The 21,214-nt window shown below is 43.8% G+C and overlaps 1 protein-coding gene across 2 annotated transcripts in view; it reads right to left on the bottom strand.

The window, feature by feature from the left end:
* The window catches only part of MGAM2 (maltase-glucoamylase 2 (putative)), a 64,194-nt gene extending 46,124 nt beyond the window's left edge, over positions 1 to 18,070 (bottom strand). For both annotated transcript variants that reach the window (XR_004899739.1, XM_036010974.1), the window contains exons 1-9: positions 16,813 to 18,070; positions 14,580 to 14,685; positions 10,484 to 10,563; positions 5,216 to 5,342; positions 5,001 to 5,110; positions 4,516 to 4,670; positions 3,524 to 3,695; positions 1,845 to 1,944; positions 786 to 898 (exon numbers count right to left, since the gene is read on the bottom strand). Coding sequence is in view for 1 of the 2 variants with exons in the window: in XM_036010974.1 (XP_035866867.1) it covers positions 786 to 898; positions 1,845 to 1,944; positions 3,524 to 3,695; positions 4,516 to 4,670; positions 5,001 to 5,110; positions 5,216 to 5,342; positions 10,484 to 10,563; positions 14,580 to 14,685 (963 nt within the window). In the remaining variant the exon portion in view is untranslated. The remainder of the gene's footprint in view (positions 1 to 785; positions 899 to 1,844; positions 1,945 to 3,523; positions 3,696 to 4,515; positions 4,671 to 5,000; positions 5,111 to 5,215; positions 5,343 to 10,483; positions 10,564 to 14,579; positions 14,686 to 16,812) is intronic.
* Between the last annotated feature and the right edge of the window lie 3,144 nt (positions 18,071 to 21,214).

The following is a 21,214-nucleotide window of genomic DNA, read 5'->3' as shown; positions in this document are numbered from 1 at the left end:
GCATGGGATGGTGAAAGAATGCTGCGGTATGTTTGCAACCCAAGTCCGCAGGTCGCTCAAGCCCACGTTCTGAGAAGATCCCAGACAGAGTCCTGTCCTGTACTGTTCCGTGAGCACCCCTCTCCCCCCACAGGACCGTCCCCTCAGCGCTGTGCTTTCTTTCATGCCTCTGCATTCCCGTAGTTTCCTTGTGCCTCATTAATGGCATCTCTTATAAGGTGTTGCCAGTGATAATTATCTCAGGCTGCCATATTTCTCCTAATGGACTAGAAATTGGCTGGCACCTGGACTATATTTCATATACCTTTATGCATCATCTTGAACAAATCACTACCTTTTTTGGTACGTGAGTTTTTCCGTCTGCAAAGTAGAAAGTTTGGCCAAATGATGTCTCAAGTTCCTTCCTGTCTCACAGTTTGAGTCCAAAAGAAATAGCACAGTTCCTTTTACATAGTTTCTTTTCACCAAATTTTTATTAATTGAGTGAGTGGATCAACTTTGCTGAGGTGTGGCCTCAGATCTTTGGAATGACCGATCATATAATGGATGGATTGTGTGTTTCTGGAAAACAGCATAGCATCTGCCTGGTTTTGCATTTCTCAAGCCTTTTTGCACAGTGACTCCTTTGTATGCAGAAGGCACTCAATAAATGTGCATCAGAATAAACATACAATGAATGAAAGATTCACAACCCCAACATTTGTAATCCATGATTTACCCCCAAATTTTATTTATCTTGGGCTGTAACAGCAACCAGTAATGACTGTCTAACTGCAAAGCCTCACCTCCAGGTACTCCTGCACCACTTGCTCCGGGGTGTCTCCCAGGAACACATAGAAGTCCAGAATGCCCCCAATGGTGCGGTAGGTGACTGCGGGAGCAGGCTGGAGGGTGACCTCTGAAAGGGGTAAAATAAGAGCTATTAGTATTTCATGGTTGCACATATGTTCTTCTCCAGAATTTAAATACCTGAGCTACCCCCAACAGTCTCGGCCTTATTTTGAAAATCACAGCTGTTCCTTTATATGATTGCTGAAGTTTATCAAAATATTAAATGAACACAACACCAACGAGGAATTAATTGACGTTTTTAAGAAAAAGAACAAATTTCCTGGCTGGTGTAGCTCAGTGGGTTGAGTGCGGGCTGTGAACCAAAGCATCACAGGTTTGATTCCCAGTCAGGGCATATACCTGGGTTGCAGGCCATGGCCCTGAGCAACCGCACATTGATGTTTCTCTCTCTCTTTTTCTCCCTCCCTTCCCTCTCTAAAAATAAATAAATAAAATCTTTTAAAAAAGAACATATTAAAAAAAGAGAAAAAGAACAAATTCAATGAATAATTTGGCCATATTAAAAATACAAATGTCTGGGAGGTGCTAGTGATGTAATCTAACAATGTTTTAAAACCTTCCTGGATGATTTTACCTATAATTAAAAAGAAAAATACAACCTTGTTAGAGCACCGTTAGCCCAGAAGCTGGAGGGGGGAGGTTCTGGAGTGGGGAAGGGCTGGGCTACGTGGAGAACAGCATGGTTTGCACGTTGAGCTCTACAGGCACCTCTGGAACATTTTTATCAATGAACCCTACCTACAATCTACAAAGTACCACGGGAAGCATCACAGGAAAGGAGAGCCCTGAAGCAGTTTTCAATAAAAGTAGCTTTCAGCATGAGCTGGGTTTGCAGGCAGATTAACCACTTTCTGTTTCTAGTTTCCTTAGGACAACAGTGGGTCCAATACGCTTTCCGGTAAACACTGATCTCACCGTGCAAATCAGTTTCATAGAGGCAGCTCCCCAAACCCCCAAACATATTCCTGCCAAGATAAAGAGATGCTCCCTACCCATGGCATTACTGTTCATCAGAAACACCCCAAAAGAGGAGCCGCTGGTGTCTTCAAGGCACAAGAAGAACGTGTGAGCGCCATACAGGTTAATCAAGCCCTGTCAACAAAAACGGGAAGAAATAATAGCATCGGTCTCAAATGTTTTTATTCACCCCAGAGCCACACGGAAAGCCACACACAGCACACACTGGGTGGACACTGGATGTAGTTAGCATCGTACAAAGAAGGTGTGAAAATGGCGGCATCAGTGTGTGCACGATCCAATGGGATAGTGACAGGAAACGAAATGCTGATACGTGCGACACCCTGAGTGCATTTCACGAGCGCTGTGTGCAGTGGCAGAAACAGACACGAAGGATCCTCCTATACGGCCTCGCTTCCCTTACATACAATGACCAGAGGAGTCAGATGGACAGACACAGAGAGCAGGTTAGTGACTGTCCGAGGCCGGAGTCGGCACGGGGTTGAACACAGCGGTTCAGTGTCAGAGGGTAGAGGGATCCCGCTGGGGAGACGAACGCCTTCTAAACCTGGGTTATGGTGATGACCGCACAGCTCAGAGAGGCGCTGAAATCATCACACTGTGTGCCTAAGTGAGTTTATGGTACGTGTTATACCTCAATCAAGTTATTGTGGAAAAATTGGAGAACATTTGCAATGACATGGAATAAAATGTTAGTAGAAGGCCATGGTATTATGAGAAATGTTGTGTTTCTTCTTTATGCCTAACTGTATTTTCTACTTTTTCTATAATAAATATATGGTGCCTAGATAGTTATAAAGTTTAAAATTTTAAAAAATGAAGACAAAAGCCCTGGCTGGTGTAGCTCAGTGGATTGAGCGCGGGCTGCGAACCAAAGCATCACAGGTTCGATTCCCAGTCAGGGCACATGCCTGGGTTGCAGGCCATGACCCCCAGCAACCGCACATTGATGTTTCTCTCTCTCTCTCTCTCCCTCCCTTCCCTCTCTAAAAATAAATAAATAAATAAAATCTTTAAAAAAAAATGAAGACAACACAGTGAACCTGTCACAGGGCCCTGATGAGGGCCCTGATATAAAAGGAGATAGTGTGCATAATTGTAAGTGATGTGAGAATAGAAGATATGAGATTATAACATACAGAAAGCTTTTTGGAAGCTCCCTGTGGGATGTCGCAAAATCAGTCCTTGGTATACAGGGCAGTAGTACCGATTATGCTAAATTGCAGGAGAGGTGAAAAAGAATCAGCGTGATATGTAAAGTAGAGAAGATCAGAAGAACTATGCAAAATTAGGCCAGATTTAAAATTATAGCCAGGAAAAGTTTCGGTATCAGCACCTGGCTGGATTACAGACTAAATTTAAAATGCGAAGAAGAAAGAAGGAAAGGTAGGAGAGAAGGAAGGGGAAGGAAGGGAGGGAAGGAGGAAGGAGGAGGAAGGCAAACCAGCTATGATATAGTCATTAAATAATATTTTATTTAAACATGAAATTTTTTTTATATTGTTGTATTAGTATTGTGAGTTTATACACCTCAAGAAGAACAAACACTCTCCAACATCTAAATTGGGCAAAGTGGCAAACAGACGCCCCTCTGTAGGTCGCTTTCCTCTGTAGCTTACCTCACCTGTGGGTTACTTTCTGAAAAGGGAGAAGGCCCTCCTCACTGCGAGCAGTCGGGAGGAGGGGCCCTCACCTGGGTGGGGGCGGCGTCGCGGGTGAAGATGGGCCAGGTCTGCCAGGCCATGCTGTGGCGGTACTGCTGGTGCACGTGCTCGCCCAGCCCGTACACGTTGGCGCTGGGCAGTCGGAAGGACAGCTGCAGGTACTGCTGGGCGAACAGGAGGGGCCCGATGTCCGTGTTCAACCTGGGCGGTGGAGAAAGGGCGAGAGTTACCTCTGGCTCTCTCTGCTTCCGTCCTCTGCCCTTCGAGAGCGGTGGCTTCAGGTCTTACCACCCACTCTCATGCTTTTGAAGAAGGCCTTCCTAGGGTGCCTCTGACTCCTTCCTTCTGGAGGAGCACAGCACTGGAGAGGTGAGACTAGAAACTCAGGGGGGATGAACACACATGACCTTACATTTTCCGTGCATCCACTTTATGTCTACACTGCGCTGGGTGCTTTACAGGCATGACCTCGGGACACATAGCCACAGTGACGTCCTGACGCCCTTTCTGTGCACAAGGAAGCCCGAGACTGAGGAGGTGAGGTGCTGCACCTCGGCACACAGCAGGCAGGTGAGCCGCGAGGACCAGCATCTGAATGCAGCTTTGCTGATATAGATGCTTGTAATTCCTCCAGCGCAACTGGTGACTTAAGCTCAGGCGAGCATTAGGTGCTTGATGGTAAGTTTCTCAGGAAATCATAATTTGGAATGATGCACAGTGAAGCTGAGTTCCAGTGTGAGTGGTGGTTATCCAAAATAATAAAATTCCCTATTTCATAACCTACGTGAACACAAGAATATTTATAAAACTCGGCAAAGCAGCGCACTGCACGCTAGGCTTTTGTGGGTCTGTAATCACAACGAATTAACAGTATCAATGACTGGTCCTAAAAGCGTTGACATTTTTCTGCGCTTCAGGCATTTCCCCAAGGACGATCAGCCGACCGCCCGCCCACAGGAAGTGGGAATGACCGACTCTGGGACTGTATATGCAAAGACATGCAAGAGTCTGAACAGCTCACAAGACTTTGTTGTTGCTCGTCCTCATTATTTTGACGCTGAAGGGTGTGTCAGTGACCTCGATGTGATAGCTCAAGTTGGCGGCACCAGCCGTGCCATTAAACGGCTTAATGTTTTCATGGGGGACTTCATAGCGCATGTTATTGGGATCCGTGATCTGTCAGGAAAAACAAACAAAGGGACAGCTCCAGATAAGACCATTTCCTTGTAGAGCTACAGAACATTCTCATCCCCACAGGGCCCCCAATGCGAATAGCTTCTCATTCTTGACCCCTCGTTTCCTGATTTGCGAGGAGAAACCCCCCAATCGCGTGTCCCTCATCAAATAAAAATTAGCCTGCCCGTCAAATCCGGAGATCGGTGCAGAGAGGAACGGAGGAACGCTCTGCCTCCACACATCAGCTCAGGCATAAAGGAGAATCCGCTGCACCCAGTGAGCGGGCCCTCTTTCTCCAGAGACACAGGCAGCGAGAACTACCAAACCAACCTTAAAACGGAGACGGCGGGATGTCTGATATTCAGCTGTGAAGAGGGCATCGACGACATCATTTCCAAAGAGAGATGGGGACGGTGTCCTTTGCAAACTGGCAGTAAGCCCTGGGGTGAGGGAGCAGAGAGAGCAAGAGAGAAGCATTTAGCCTTTATTTTGCTGCTAACCTACCTGGTCATAAGGAGCTGCGCAGGCGGGGACACAGTGCCCACCTGTGCTTTCCTGTTTCTTGCCGCCGTCACTGACTTCGTAGCCCCAGTTCCTGGGGAAGAAGCACCTGGGGACATTGGGGTCCGCTGTCGGCTTCCAGCAGCACTTATATCGCCACCGGCAGTCTTCCTGTGACAATGCACGGAGTTAGCATTGCGTGAAATGAAAGAAGAAAAGTATTGTACATCTATTTACTATATGTGTATGTATTTATGACCACTTTTTTCCCCAGGGAGAATTTAAGATGGCTCATAATTCTCCCAGTCACTTATCCATGCCTCTTTTATTTATACATGTATCTAGCCATCCAATATGCTTGAATTACCTACCAGACAAGGAACTAAGAATATAGATAAAGAAGATACAGTTCTCACGTTGAGCACACGTACCCACTAGGAGTACATTCAACAGTCTGAGGAGATCAGTGCTCCAGCAGATTGTGCCCAGGGGCTGAGGGAACACACCAGGCCTTGTACCCAGCCTAGCGGGCTGCCAGTGGGGTGGGGAGGGCTTCCAGGGAGGTGAAAGGCAAGTTCATTCCTAATGCATGAGAAAAGGTTAAACAGGGGGACAGTGCAGCAATAGTCCAAGCACACTCAGGAAAGCCAAAAGTTCATTGTGCCAAGAACAGTGAGCAAGAGCAATGAGGCTGGAGGTGCACAGTATTCCCACCAGGGGTGAGCTGGGCGCGGGCCAAGCAGTTTGGACTTTCTCATGAGGAAGGGTCACAGAAATGGCTAACCACACAGCTGGAAGAAACGCATTTCTAAAAAGGAAGCAAAGGAAAATAAGAGAGACTTAAGATAGAGCTAGGACAGAGGGTAACATTCAAAATGTCACAATGTCAAAAATAAATCACATGTGGCTTCTCCAAATGGTTTGATGATGGATTTTTAAAATTACCATCCTTTGGTGAGAGGTATTTTCTAAAGGCCCTACCACTTTCAGGTGCACTTATCTAAAAATTGTTTTGTTATAATGAATGAAATAAATGGCAAACTGAATCAAAATGTTGAAATAAACACAGACACCCACCTCTTCACCCAACTAAATGTACATGAGGTTGACAGAAGGGCCAGTAAGAAAATAATATTTAAGTTCATTATAAAATAGCAAAATATGCATATGGCAGACCAGAATGTTATGAAACACAGACACTAGATCTTATCAACTCCAGGGCGGGGGGGTGGGGAATGTACTCATAGCCTGAAGCACAAAGTACTTCCCAGATAAGGTCAAGTTAAAGGAGTTCATCATCACCAAGCCACTATTATATGAAATGTTAAAGGGACTTATCTAAGAAAAAAGATCAAAAATATGAACAGTAAAGTGACAACAAACTCGTGACTACCAACAAAGGAACCTAAAAGAAAAAAAAAACAACAAAAAAACTAAGCAAACAACCGGAACAGGAACAGAATCAGAGAAATGGAGATCCCATGGAGGGTTATCAGTGGGGAGGGGGAGGGGAGGAATAGTGGGGGGAAGGTACAGGGAAGAAGAAGCATAATTAGCAGGCATAAAATGGGGAGAGATAAAAAATGGCATAGGAAACAGAGCACTCAAAGAACTTATGTGTACAACCCATGGACATGAACCAGGGAATGCTGGAGGGCTAGAGGGGCAGGGCGGAGAGGGAGAAAGGAGGAAAAATTAGGAAAACTGTAATAGCATAATCAATTAAAAAAATACTTAAAAAAAGAAGAGGAAACGCAGTGCTCTAGGCCAGGTCAGCGTGGAGGTTAAAACAGGAAGTGAGCACCTGCTCTGTTACAGGTAGTCATCTAAGGTCACGTGACACGGAGCTGTCCGCAAGCCTCGCAAATGAGACAGACTCCACCGTTACCTCAATAGACCTTGTTTCCACTACTGATGTGACATGCCACTTTTGTTATAAACTAAATTTAAGTGCACACGCATGAGAATGTGAAGAGGCACTTTGAGATGTTCTATTACATTCCAGGGGCACAGGTATCAATTCCTGTTGCAATGCCACACTGATCATTACTACAGTGTGGGGACATATTTGGCTCTTAGTTTGGCAGATCAATGAATCTAAAGGAAAAGATCAAAGAAATATGAATTTTTCTTACCAAATCCTATTTTGACAAAAAAGAAGATGAACATAGTTAGAAATAAAAATGGGGAACAACAGCAGATACATAAGACTTTTTAACCCAAATAATAATGATGAGACAACTATTTGTATACATATTTGCCAATGCATGGGAAAATGCACTCTGAATCTGTAAAGAGTAAAATATTAAAGAATGAAAATGAGAAGAGATAGAAAACCTTCAATGGACCAGTAGCCATGGGAAACTATAAAAAGTCATCAAAGATATTTCCCCAAACAATGGTATCTTGTCCAGATAATTTGGGAAATAGAATATTCTCATATTATATGTCTACGCCTTTTAAGGACAGAGGAAAAGGTGGAAACTTTCCTGACTCATTTTATTAAACCAGAATAATTCTAACCACCAACTAGACAAGGAAAGTCCAAATAGACAATTAAGCAAAACAGTTTCACTTAAAAACATGCTGTATAAAATTTTAATTAAATGTTAGATTGAAGTCATTAGTGCATTAAAAAATTAATGCATAATAGCCAAGTAAGGATTATCAAGAGAAAGCTGGAATGGTTCAAAATTAAGAAATCTTTTAATGCAATTTATAACATTGATAAGAGAAAATCATATGATCTTCTAAACAGAAGCAAACTATTTTAAAAATACAATAATGTAGTAAATTTAAATGTCCTAAATTTAAAAAGCAAATTATAAAATAGTACAGGGTCTGGCACAAATAACAACCCTTTTTTACTACAAAATCTTTTAGTACAAAATCATAAGCATGTAATTTGGTAAAATAACAATATCACACTCAAGCATACCAGATGGCATTTTGGGTGAAATGTTCGAATTAAAACTATAAATTATTGCCCTGGCTGGCGTAGCTCAGTGGATTGAGCGCGGGCTGGGAACCAAAGTGTCCCAGGTTCGATTCCCAGCCAGGGTACATTCCTGGGTTGCAGGCCATAACCCCCAGCAACCGCACATTGATGTTTCTCTTTCTCTCTATCTCCCTCCCTTCCCTCTCTAAAAAATAAATAAATAAAATATTTTAAAAAACAACAACTATAAATTATTACACCCATAGTGTTACCCTACCAGGCAGGCATTACTTCTGCCAGACCCTGTACATACAGTAGAATCAAATCTACATAAATGCAAAACATGTGAGTAAATGCAAAAACATAGAAAGCCAAGAGAAAAGTACACACCAAGCTATCGACTGGTTCTGGGGAGTGAGTTTGGAGGTAGAAAAGAAACTTTATGAATAGGACTTTCCTGCTCTCTCTGTACATAACTACAATACCTGAATCTTTCTTGTTAAGAGAATGTGTCCATATAGACATTGTGATAAAAAAAAAAGCATATGTCACAACACTACCCCTTTGGAAAAGGTAGAGCGCTGACAAGTATGTCAGATGCCAATGCCTGATGTCATGGCTCTGAAAAACCACAACAGGAATACAACTTAAATCAATGTCCCGGGCCTCTTATAAACAAAGCAATCACATTATAACTATAAAGTCTCCTTAAATGTATCCCTTTGCTCTCTGTATATGTAAATTATATTCAGAAAACAAAAGGCCAAGGGCTCCATGGAGAAGGAGTTTGGGGGTGCAGGTAGCCTCTGGAGAACCGGACTTCCTATGTCCGAGACACTTCCGCTACCTCTGAAACTGAGGTCTGCCAAGTTCAAAAGGTCAGTTTCATTGTCATAAATTGTTCTGAAGTCTACAGACCTCTGTAGAAGTCGGTCAGACAAGAGATCCAGTACATTCAGGTTAACACTATCATTTTTGCATGTACTCTTCCCTAACATCCCTATTTCGGTTTTAAGCCATTATCAGTACCCCAGAAATCAAAGGTCAAACTTTTAAGAGATATGCAAGGTGGGGCAACAGTAGCTTTACAGCCCTGGCTGGTGTGGCTCAGTGAATTGAGCCCTGGCCTGTGAACTGAAGGGTCACTGGTTGGATTCCTGCTCAAGGCCCATTCCTGGGCTGTGGGCCAGGTCCCCACTTGGGGGTGTGCAAGAGGCAACGGGTTGATGTTTCTTGCACATCAATGTTTCTCTCCCTTTCTCCCCCACCTTTTTCCCCCTCCCTTCCCCTCTCTCTAAAAAATAAATTAAAAATCTTTAAAAAAAAACTAGGTTTACAGTTGTAAGCATGCAAAACACAGGTTATTCTTTGTATTATTATTATTTACTTATTAATTATTGTATCATTTTCCATGCAAGACAGAAAAGCTTCCATGTAAAGCTACTTTTGCTTCACCCTACGTATTTCCTTCTTCTTTTTTCATGTTCAATGCCATCACAATAACGCAGTCTAGCACCACTTAGAAAACATGATGGATTGTATTCACAATAGGAACTATGCAGATGAAATAGCTAGGAAAAAGCTTCATAATATATATGTAATATAGTGCATATTAAGAAAAACATAAAACTTAGTTGAGCAATATATATATATGAGTTAAACTGGAGAGACTTTTTATGTTTTAAAATGGGAAGATTCAAAATTATGAAAATGTCAATACTGTCTAACTTTAACCTAAAATTTAATGCAGTACTTGTTAATATCCCAATAGGATATTATGGGATATAGAATATAAAATATGAAGTAAAGGAATAAAATCTCAGTGTATACAACCTTTCTTACAAAGCTTTTAATCAAAACTAGCAGGATTCAAATAACTGATTTTCTTGTAAAAGTTACTCAGGGGGAAAAATCTGGTTTTTAGCCCATGTCCATTGGGGTCTCCTGCCAATAATGTGATTCCAGAAGGCTCTTGTTCCAACACGCCACTGAGTCCGCCAAGCGACTCGGCCGCCAGACTGTGCTTGATGGCCTCTAGTCTCAGGGGATACAAGGCCCAGGCCACAAAAACCCGTCCAAGGCTGCCCTCGCCCTTGCACTCATGACCCATTTAAGCGCACTGGGAACCTCCCCCGACTCTGGACTTTAGACCCCCAGGGCCGACAGTCCCGTGAGCTCCCCCTCCCCTTCCCTCCACCCTGCCCCCCCCCAACTTCCACAGCGCTGCTGTTTATTTCAACAAGGCAAGGGCGAATGAACTCCGAACACATCGGAGGCGCACAGCCCACCGCACCACCACCCTCCCCCACTGCACACACTCATTTCTCATAAATAAAACCCAGGCGGCCAGCAGGAGGGAGCCCCCTTCTCTGACCTCTGTCGCCGTCTGACCAGGGGCGCAGTCTATCCTGTCGGATTCGGGGATCGCTGGGCACTGTGGGATGAAGGAAGTATCTGCAGAGGAATTAAAGCGCAACGTTAAACTTCCGCGGCGTAATCACAGTTGCGGGAAGGAAGCAGGCGGTGACAAGGCCGGCGGTGGCCGGTTCTCCGGTTGGTAGTCACTACCAGCTGGTACCTACGTCTGGATACATTCTCCAGGGGTTAAACACATCTGCTTTCCATTTGGTTGGGTTTTGTTGAGATGGAATTTACATGCCATGAAACTCACCTCTTTCAAGTGTACGATTCCATGTTTTTTTTCAAATTTTACAAAATTGTGTAACCAATCACTACAACCCAATGCCAGGCATTTTCATTAGCCCCCAGAGAAATCATACACCCCATTTAGTGGTCATGCCCTTCCCCTCTCCTCCCAGTCCCTGGAAAACACGAATCCGTTTTCTGTCTCCATGGATTTGCCTATTCTGAACATTTCATACCGACGAAATCATAAAGTAGATAATCTTTGGTGTCTAGCTTCTTTCTTTTGGCATAATGTTTTCAAGGTTCATCCATGTTACAGCATAAAACAGTACTTCATTTCTTCTCATGGCTGAACCATGTTCCATTGTATGGACATCACGATTTTTAAGCCTGTTCATCAGCTGATGTACATGTGGGTGGTTTCCACTTCTTGGTTATTATATCCAATTCTTCTGTGAACATTCACATACAAGTTTTTGTGTGGACATATATTTTAAATTCTCTTGGTTGTATACCTGGAAATGGGATTGCTAAGGAATATAGTTGCTAAGGAATATAAACTCTACCTTTAGCTTTTGGAGGGACTGCCAGTCTCATTTCCAAAGGGGATGCACCAGGTTATAGTCCCATGAGCGGTGTACGAGTCTTCCAATTTCTCTCCATCTTCAACAACACTTGCTGTTGGCTGTGCTTTTATGAGGGTAGGAAGGGTATTTCATTTTGACTTGCATTCCTCAAAACACCAGTGATGTTGAATATTTGCTGATCTTCTCTGAAGAAATGTCTGTTTAAATCCTTTGTTCATTTTAAAAAATGGGTCCTTTTTGAACTGTAAGGTTTCCTTACATAGTCCAAATACTAGACCATTGTCAGACATGTCATTTGCAAATATTTCTCCTATTCAGTGAGTTGTCCTTATACTTCCTCGATAGTGTCCTTTGAAGCACAACATTTTTCCATTTTGAAGTTCAAGTTGCCTCTTTAAGCTTCAGTTGCTAGGTTTCAGGTGCCACGTCTAAGAAACTGTGGCCTAACACAAAGTCACAAATATTTATTTATACCTATGTTTTCTTAGAGTTTTTTATTTGGGGCTGTTAAATTTCAACCTTTGGTCCATTTGAGTTAATTTTCATGTATGATGTCAGGTAGGGATCCAACATTATTTTTTTACCCATGACTATCCAGTTGCTCCACAGTTCTTTGTTGTTTTTTTCCACTCACTTTCAACAATCTATGAGGTGAACTGGGAAGATATTATTGCCCCATGTGAAATAAAGACTTTCACTGAACATGCTATCCTTCCTTTGGCCTCTGTCACATTTGCAAACCCCGCCCCCCTTCCATGGAACAACATCAGAAGTGGGGTCAGGTTCAGTGGGCCCTGCGAGCATCCCAAACCCAGATTCCATCTGAAGTTTGAAGCAATAGTTACCATGGGCATAACAGATGCCCTTGAATACCTCTGGTTTTTATTTAAAGAAGACTTTGAAACAGCTCTACTACCTTTATGGCTCTGTACTTATTTGTATATATATATATTTAAATAAAAAATTGTTTTAAAGCTGGATTAAAGACTTAAACGTAAGACCCCTGCAACTGCAAAACTCCTAGAAAAAAAAGTTGAGGAAATATTTCCTGAGATTTGTCCTGGCAATTATTTCATGGATATGACACCATGAGCACAGGCAACAAAAGCAAAAACAGACAAATGGGACCACACCAAACCTAAAAGCTTCTGCACACCAAAAACCAACCAACCGACCAACCAACTAACCATCAACAGAATGAAAAGGCAGCCTAAGGAATGGGGGAAAACATTTGCAAACCATGTGTCTGAAAGGGGGCAATTTCTAAAAGACATAAGGAACTCCTACAACTCTATCAAAAATAAAACAAACAAAAATGAATAACCTGATTTTAAAAAAATGAGTTAAAGACTTGAGTTGACGTTTCTCTAAAAAAGACATACCAGTGGCCCACAGGTATGGGAAAAGATGCTCCATGTCACTAAGCATCAGGGGAATGTAAACCAAAGCCATAATGAGAGATCAGCTCATTTGTTAGGATGGCTCTTATAACACAAACAATCAAAAGAAAACAAGAATCGGTGAGGATGTGGAGAAATTGGAACGATTGTATACTGATGGTGCAAATGATGCAAATTGGTGCAGCCACTATGGAAATCATTAATGGAAGTGCCTCAAAAATTAAAAATCCAGGTACTACATAATCCAGCAATCCTATTTCTGGGTATTCATCCAAAAGAATTAAAATCAATACCTAGAAGATCTACTAGCATTTCCATATCACAGCAGCACTACTCACAATAGCCAGGTGTGAACACTCCCCAATGTCCACTGATGGATGAAGGGGTAAAGAGAGTATGGTATATACGTGGAATATTACTACATGAAATGGAATATTGCCTAGCCTTAAAAAAGAACAAAATCTGGTCATTCACTGCAATTTGAAGTGAAATAAGCCAGGCACAGAAGACAAATACTGTATGATTCCACCTATATGTTGTATCAAAAATAAGCCAAAGTTACAGAAGCAGAGAATAGTAGCTGCCAGGGGCTGGGAGAAGGGAGAAATGGGTCATTGCTAATTAATACATATAAAATTTCAGCTGTGCAAACAGAATAAATTCTATAGGGCTGATGTACAAAATTGTGCCTATAGATAACAACAGTGTACTAGACACTGGAAAACATATTAAGAGGCTAAATTTCATTTACGTGTTCTTACCATGACAAAAAAATTAAATAAAAGCTCCTTTTCAAGTCATGGAAACATATCTTTACAAAACACACCAGAAGCAGGCCACTGTGCAAAACAATTAAAATTGGAACTATCCTACATGAATTAGAGTGTGGTTTAGAATGAATGAGGTGTGCAGATCCAACTTTATGCTGAATAAAAGAAACTACTTATTCATCTACACTGGATAGTGATCTCAGGGGACTTGATACCCAAAATAAGTTTTACAGGGAAAAAGTAGCAATAGGCCCAAAATGGCTTGCATCCATGGGTTTCAAATCATCTTGCAAAGTCATAATTGTCCCTAGAAAGTCTTTAGTTTGCTGTGGAGAGTGGTGAAGAGATGGAGCAGGTGGAGTTCCGCTATCAGTATAACATCTCTTTATCGTGTGCTTCATCTGCCTTTATACAGTGAGCTTTATCGAGCAGAACAACCTCAAATTTCATCTTGAGAATAGATTTTTGTGCTGCATATTTAAAGCATAGCATGTATTACAGATTTTTTTCTTATTTCATCTATAACGTGTGTTTGGAGGAGGAGACGTTCTGTTTGATGCTTCTGTGAAAGACGAAAAACAGTTTCAAAGGTCTCTATGAAGAAATCATAGCTATTCCGATCAGAATATGGGCTGGCGGGCAGTTGGAGCTGATAAATGTAGGTCGAGTGTATCAGTCCTAAACTTTCCTAAACTTTCCTGTAACCTAATCTGCTTTCCCACAGTGTAATGGGATTGGGCACTGCTACCTCACCTGTTATTGAAGGCTCTATTACTTCTTGACACTAGGTTGAAAAACAGGCATTTCATGAACTTCCTTGTGCATCTTGTTAAAATTGCTTCGAATGGGACACGTGACACCCTGCATATCACTAGCACTCGAGGTTTAGTTGCAGAAAAAGAACACATCTTCGGGGGATTGGCTTAAATTAGTGAAGGATGTGAACTGAAAACAATGCAATATGGCGGCGTGCTGGAGAGCAAAGGAATTTGAAAGATTTCTTTGGCGTCCAGAAGGGACTTCCTTGACCGGTTTTCCCAACCCGGCAGCCACGGCATCGCCCTTACCTGATGGCTTCTCCAGCACCAGAAAGAGCAAGAAGACATCCACGGCCAACACGATCAGGAAGAAGATGAACAGGATGACTTCCAGCACACTGAGCTTCCTCGCCATCTGGAGGGACACAGGAAACAGGATGAAAGCAAACCACAAAGTCCCCTCAATGGAAAAGAATAGATACCGAACCTGATTAGACTGGGAACTCCTGCCCTGGCCCGGTGGCTCTGTGGGCTGGAGTGTCCTCCCAGGCACCAAAAGGCTGCAGTTTCCGTTTCTGGTCAGGGCACATACCTAGGTTGTGGGTTTGATTCCCAGTCACGGCGTGTACGGTAGGCAACCCATCAATGTTTCTCTATCTCATGGATCTCTCTCTCTCTCTCTCTCTCTCTCTGATTTTTTAAACTTCACTTCTCCTTTATATTTCCATTTCTGTGCCGCCCTGCTTGCCTCAAACCCAGCCCAAGGCCATGACCATTTCTCCAAGTATTTTCATATACATATCAGTTTCACTTGCTAATTGAGGCAGCCTTTAGGTTAATGTGTAACGAGCCAAGAAAAGAAGCACCTTAATTGTAAAATGAGGTGAGAAGCAAGAATCTACAAATAATTTTCTAAGGGGGAGGTGAGGTGAGGTTTGGGGTTGGGGATTGAAGTTGGAGTGCATAACTATTCCTTCTCATTGGCCTAAATCTATCTACTAGGTGTCTCTCCTCTAGTTTAAATTATTCTAAGGTTTATTCTAATCCTGATAAGATAGATATCATCTTATTATTTTCCCAAGAAATCCCCATATCAAAGTTGATCAGGCATGTGTGAAAGTTGACATGAGTTCAGCCATTTGAAAATGGAGCCAGAAAAGCCCTTCCAGAGAAATCACCTTGCACATCTTGCCCTTGACCCTTTGAAATGTTGGGAATGGGCAAAATAACCTTTGGGCTGGGTCATAGCAACATTGTTTCACAAAACATTGTTTGCAAGCTAACAAGAAAGCAGACATCCTGACCTCAAGGACCGATAATATTATAGACTCTCTTAGGATTCGTAACCAGCCATGAATGCTCAGGAGTAACTCAGCTGTTAGCAACAGTAGGAAGTCCTTTTCTCTGTTCATGTGATAATCTCCCTCCCTGTTCCCATAAACCCCCTCGTCCTCACCCTGAAACTGGGACACAGTATGGGCTTCTGCCTGAATCTGTGTTCCCGAGTTGCTGCTTCTCACTTCGGCTCCTTATTTTTAGGCTAACGCAGGCCATCGAGATTCCCATTGTATAAATTAATGCCGGGAAGTCTGTCTAACCACAGTTAGCAGTAGCGCCGAGGCACAGCGGCCCTGCTCCTTACACCAGTCCTCGAATACTCTCTCCACAAGGTCGCCTCGACCGCAGGGCTGGAAGATCTGGAGGCTGAACCACCAAAGGTGGAATTTCAGAAGGTGAAGGCAGTCTGAGGCCCGCCCCCACCTGCTCACAACGCCTAGTTTAGTCTCTTAAACCTACAGTGCGTGACTCAACAACACAGCAAACCCACTGGCCATAGGTGAGACTCCTTTGCTCCTCTCCATGGGGAGGCCCTCCTTTCCAGCCGCTGCAGACCAGGAGCAGGCACCTCTGCCACAGCTGCTTAGCCCTCCTGGGGCAGCCGGGGCAGCACCTGAGGCTGAGGCTGGGGACACTCCGGGGACACTCCCAGGCATTGTTCCTGTCGTGGGAACTATTGTCACCCAGGAAGCAGGTAGGAGTGGAGATTCCTCACGGTAGAAATTCTTCCTTACTTAGAAACCCTCCCCGCTCAAAGCCACTTTTCTGTATCAAACAAAACTTCAGAATAATAAAAATCCAGGTTATTATGAAAAACCTTAATCACTACATAGCCATTTCCCTCTCTGCCTGGAGAGACGTGTTTACCTAACTCTCAACCCCTGCCGCTGTCAGCCTGCTGTCAGAAGGATCCCATCTGATTCCTCCTTCCTCGGTTTCTCCCAGTGAGAGAGAGACATCACACTTTGGACCTTCCCCCTCTGTCCCCCAAACACACACACACACCTGTCTCCAGGCAGCCCGTGACCCCACGCACTAGCTCTTCCCTCTCCTCATTGTGTATATAAAGGGCAGGAAACACCAGGACCGGAGGGAAGGTACGGGTTGTCCAGCTCGCTTCGCAGAGAAGGAGTCGGGGACGTTTTCCAAGAGCACAGGGACACGGCTTGTGCCAAGCACCACCTGGGTGGGGAAACACACTCACCTCATAACCGTATCTTCTTATTTGCTGTGACTGTCCCTCGGTGGTTCTTCGGGAGCACTGAGCAAAGGTGGCCGGGCTGACAGAGCCAGCTCCTGCCAGGATTGATTTATTGCCCTGTAGAGCTGACGGCAATTGGAGGTGAGGAACGCATTTCCCTAGGGACCATAAAAGGCCCTCACTTTCCTCGCTGATACGGAGGAGACTTCATTTGTTAACGAAAGAGGAAGCTGGAGTTTTAATCTAACAGTTATGCCTCCTGCGCATTTCTGTTCATATCCAATTTCTTTGCTTGGCATGCAGCATTATTCTTGCTTGCCTCACCACGTAGCCTAAGGAGCTCGAGAGCTAAGGTCTTGCGTACGCATCTTCTTCACGGTTGTGTCTCCCAGGCTTGGCACTTTGCCCAGCATCCATAGCTACTTTAAAACATATAGCAATGTGTTGGATAAGTGAAAGAAGAAACAGCTCTTGGCTCAACACACTGTTCCTTCCTCCATGTTTGTCTCCCAAGGTTCTCTTGGGAGAACTCAGCCCTTCATCCGTTGAAATAAGCCTCCCCACCAATCATTCTGAAAAACTGAAAAACCATTAAAACAGAAATGATATAACCTTAACGTGGGAAGACACCTCTACTGGAAACTTCTCGTGCCCTTTGATCAGCGCCGTAAAAACAAAAGAAGGCTCTAATATTTGAGGAACTTCCCACTTGGAGAATCCTACCTTCCCAGGGAAGAGGCTGGAAATTCTCTTTCCTGGGCTGCCTTTTAGTCAAGGTCAAGGCCAATGGCCTGTGCTTGGCTGATGAGATGTGCCTGTGACCCAGAAGACAGTGGAGAAATGGAGGAGGTGCCCTGTGGAACTTAGGACGGTAAAGAGACTGTTTCAGAAACCGCAGGGCAGACAGGGCACCTACTGGCACCCCACCCTCAGTACTGGGGGGCAGGGTGTGCGAGCTGCTGGACGTGCGCTAAGGGCAGAGCAGGGAACCCCACCTCAGGGTAACTGGGTTACTGTCCCCAGCCCCCTAGCCTACAGACCTGACACTCTAGCCCTCCTGGAGTTTCAATGAGTCTCTAACAACTGTTAAATTCTTCAGTTCTCCTTAAGCTAGGTAAGAAAAAGAGTAGTTTTGAAAAAATGGAAATATATTCACATGCCATGACATTCAACTCAACCTTTTCAACTGCATACATAGTTCAGGGGCTTTTAGTATATTTGCCACGTCGTGCGGCCGTCACCGCCATCGACCTCCACAGCATTTTCATCATCTCCAGAAGAAGACATACCTTCAGGGGCGGTCCCCCCCCATTCTCCTCTCCCCCATCCCTGTGACCACTGATCTCCTTCTGTCTTTATCAACCTGCCTATTCTGAACATTTATGTAAACGGAATCCCATCATGTGTGGCCATTTGTGTCTGGCTTCTTTCACTTGGCATAATGCTTTCCAAGTTCAATGTTGTTGCAGGTCTCAGGCATTGGCAGGGATCAGCGCTTTATTCCTTTTTACGGCTGGATGCTATTCATTACATACAGCACATTATGTTTATCTACTCATTACTGTGTCCATTTGGGTCGTTTCCACTTTGTGGCGATTATGAGTCACACTGCTATGAACATGGATGTACAGGGTTTATTCGTGTAGACATATATCATCAGGTTTTGGGGGAGACAGACCTAGAAGTGGGGTTTCTGGGTTACATGGTAACTCTATTTTTAATAAACTTTTCAAAGAACTGGAGGACTGTTTTCCAAAGTAGTGGCAACAGTTTGCATTCCCATCAACAATCGATGAGGGCGTATAGTATATACAGGGTTCCACACAGTCTGTATATGCAGGCACGCCACCGTCTGATGGGGTCTAAGATCCGTAAGTGATACGGTACCCATGGTAGCCCACGTTTGCTCGAAACGCTCAGTGTGTGGTGGGGACACACACACAGACACACACCAGGCAAACCTGGTTTCTGCCTTTAAGAACTCCCCACCTTATCTTCCTGCCCGTACAAAAGAGCCTTTGTTAGAGGAAAAATGCACTGGGCAAAAGATCAAGGAAGGAGATTTATTATTACATAAGATCTTCCTATTCTTTGGGTGATACTTCCCCCTTGGCGCCCCACACCCCATGCGGTCATTTGTGACAGTGTTCCCAGGACGGTGCTCACCAGCAAGCCCAGCAGTAACCTGATTTTTAGAGTGCACGCAATAACCGACTTTGTCATGCCTTCTTGCTAACGGGCACCTGGAAGGTAACTGGTCACATGCTTGTGTGGACCAATGAAAAGGGAGCAGAGGTATTTTGGAGGTAAGAGACAACAAGCATGTGAGCCAATAACCTTCTACTGATTATTGGTCAGGAAGGCATGGTGGCCTTAGCTCTCAGCAGAACTCCTACAGTGACCAAAGCAAGCAGGCGGTTGCACTCCTCGGGTCAGAAACCTACACTACGCATGCCCCTTCACTCTCAGCGCGCCATCCTGCAAGGCTCGCGCCGAACTCTCGGTGACGTTGCCGCAGTGGGCAAAAGAGAATGTCGGTGACACTTGAACAATATCTGCCAAGGCCAACACAATCTTGTTTCTGTAGGGACCTATGATAATTAATGTTATAATGATGCTTTTAAGAAGGGATAAAATCTTCCTCTTTAAGTGAAAAACTTTGGGATTGTTTTGTTTTGTTTTGGCATGCCTATGAAGAGATAAAATGAAATTCCATGATCTGGAGAAAAGGAAGTATGTCAAAAAGACCCCCACCTGTCCCCTAAGAGCTGGCCAGGGGTTGTAAGGGCAGGTCCACGCTGCAGGGGGCGCTCTGGGGTAGCGACAGGTGGGCGTGGCTCCCTGCGCAGTGGCTCTCCAAGTGCACTCTGGGAAGTCCCTGAGACCCATTCAGGGGGTTTGTGAAGTAAAACCATTTTCATCAAGACACCAGGAAGGTATTTGCCTTTCTTACTCGCTTTCTCTCAGGAGTGTACAGTGCAGTTTTCTAGAGGTTACGTAACATGCGCTAGCACAGAGGACTGAACGGGAAAGCAGATACGAGAATTCAGCTTTTTCCATTAGGCCAGATTTCAAAGAGATCCGCAAAAACGTCAAGTAATACAATGATGCCGACTAATTATTTTGGTTTTGGAAAACATAGATATTCTATTATTTTAATGTTTTTAACTTTATTTTATTGCTGGCACTATTACAGATGTCCCCATTTTCCCTCCCTTGGCCCCCAGCCCCCTTCCCTCTGACCATCCCCACCCTGTTGTCTGCATCTGTGGGTTATGCATATGTCGTCTTGGGCCGCTCCCTTCATCTTCTTTTAATATTTAACAAGAGAAATATCAACATATGCAACACCAGAAACAAAAGCCCTCGGATTCCTCAATAATTTTTTTAGTGTGAAACAGTCCTAGGGCCAAAATGATTGAGGACCGCTAACGTGGTGTATTAATTTTCAAACTTTTTACATATGTATTCTATATGTTAAGTATATGGGAATATGTGTGTGTGTGTATAGTATATGGGTGTGTGTGTATACGTATATATATATATAATTCTTTACTCAAATATAAGTCCAGTATATAGAGAAGTGAATGACTGAAGCCAGGGTGGGGGGCTCCGAACCCCGAGGTCCTCCCCCTCCCTCTCCCAGGGGGCAGCGGAACACCCTGAGGCTCTGCACAGCACCGTGGTTCAGAAATCACAGCTTTAGTCTGACGCCAGCACTTTGCAGAGGAGGAAACATAATCCCAGAGAGACAAAGGACTGAAATCAAATCTCCTAACCCTACAGATTGCTTCCGAGTTCTTCTCACTCAGACAGAACCAGCATAAAATGCCCTGACCGTGCACTTGACACCGGAGGGGACGCGATGCAAGCCTGTCGTCAGAGTGGGGCAGCTCTCCTCCAGAGAGAGACTCAGGGAACCACAGAGCCAACCGCCCCAGGGATTGTCTTTCCTGGAGCTGCTGGGAAAAAACTTCCCAATTCTACACTAAACGTCTTCCTGTCCATCAAAAAAACTGTCATGGCTAACAAATGAAAGTCTGTTACATTACTATACACTAATAATAAGTTCTCAGAAAGACAGATTAAGAAAACAACCTCATTTACAATTACATTAAAAAATACTTAGGAATAAATTTAACCAAGGAAGCAAAAACCTGTATATTGAGAACTACAGAACATTAACATCAAAAATTGAAGACGACACAAATAAATGGAAACATATTTCGTACTCATGGATTGGATGAATAAATATTGTCAAAATGTCCATACTACCCAAAATTCCAGACATTTTTCACCAAAATGTCCTAAAATTTACATAAAAGATCCTAAATAGCCAAAGCGATCTTTGGAAAGAAAAACAGAAGCAGATGCATCACATCTCTAAATTCCGAACTATATTACA

Source organism: Phyllostomus discolor, chromosome 10 (genome assembly GCF_004126475.2).
Source record: "Phyllostomus discolor isolate MPI-MPIP mPhyDis1 chromosome 10, mPhyDis1.pri.v3, whole genome shotgun sequence".
Classification (NCBI taxonomy): domain Eukaryota; kingdom Metazoa; phylum Chordata; class Mammalia; order Chiroptera; family Phyllostomidae; genus Phyllostomus; species Phyllostomus discolor.
The sequence above is the reverse complement of the archived record's forward strand: the minus strand, read 5'-3'. Positions and strand labels throughout refer to the sequence as shown.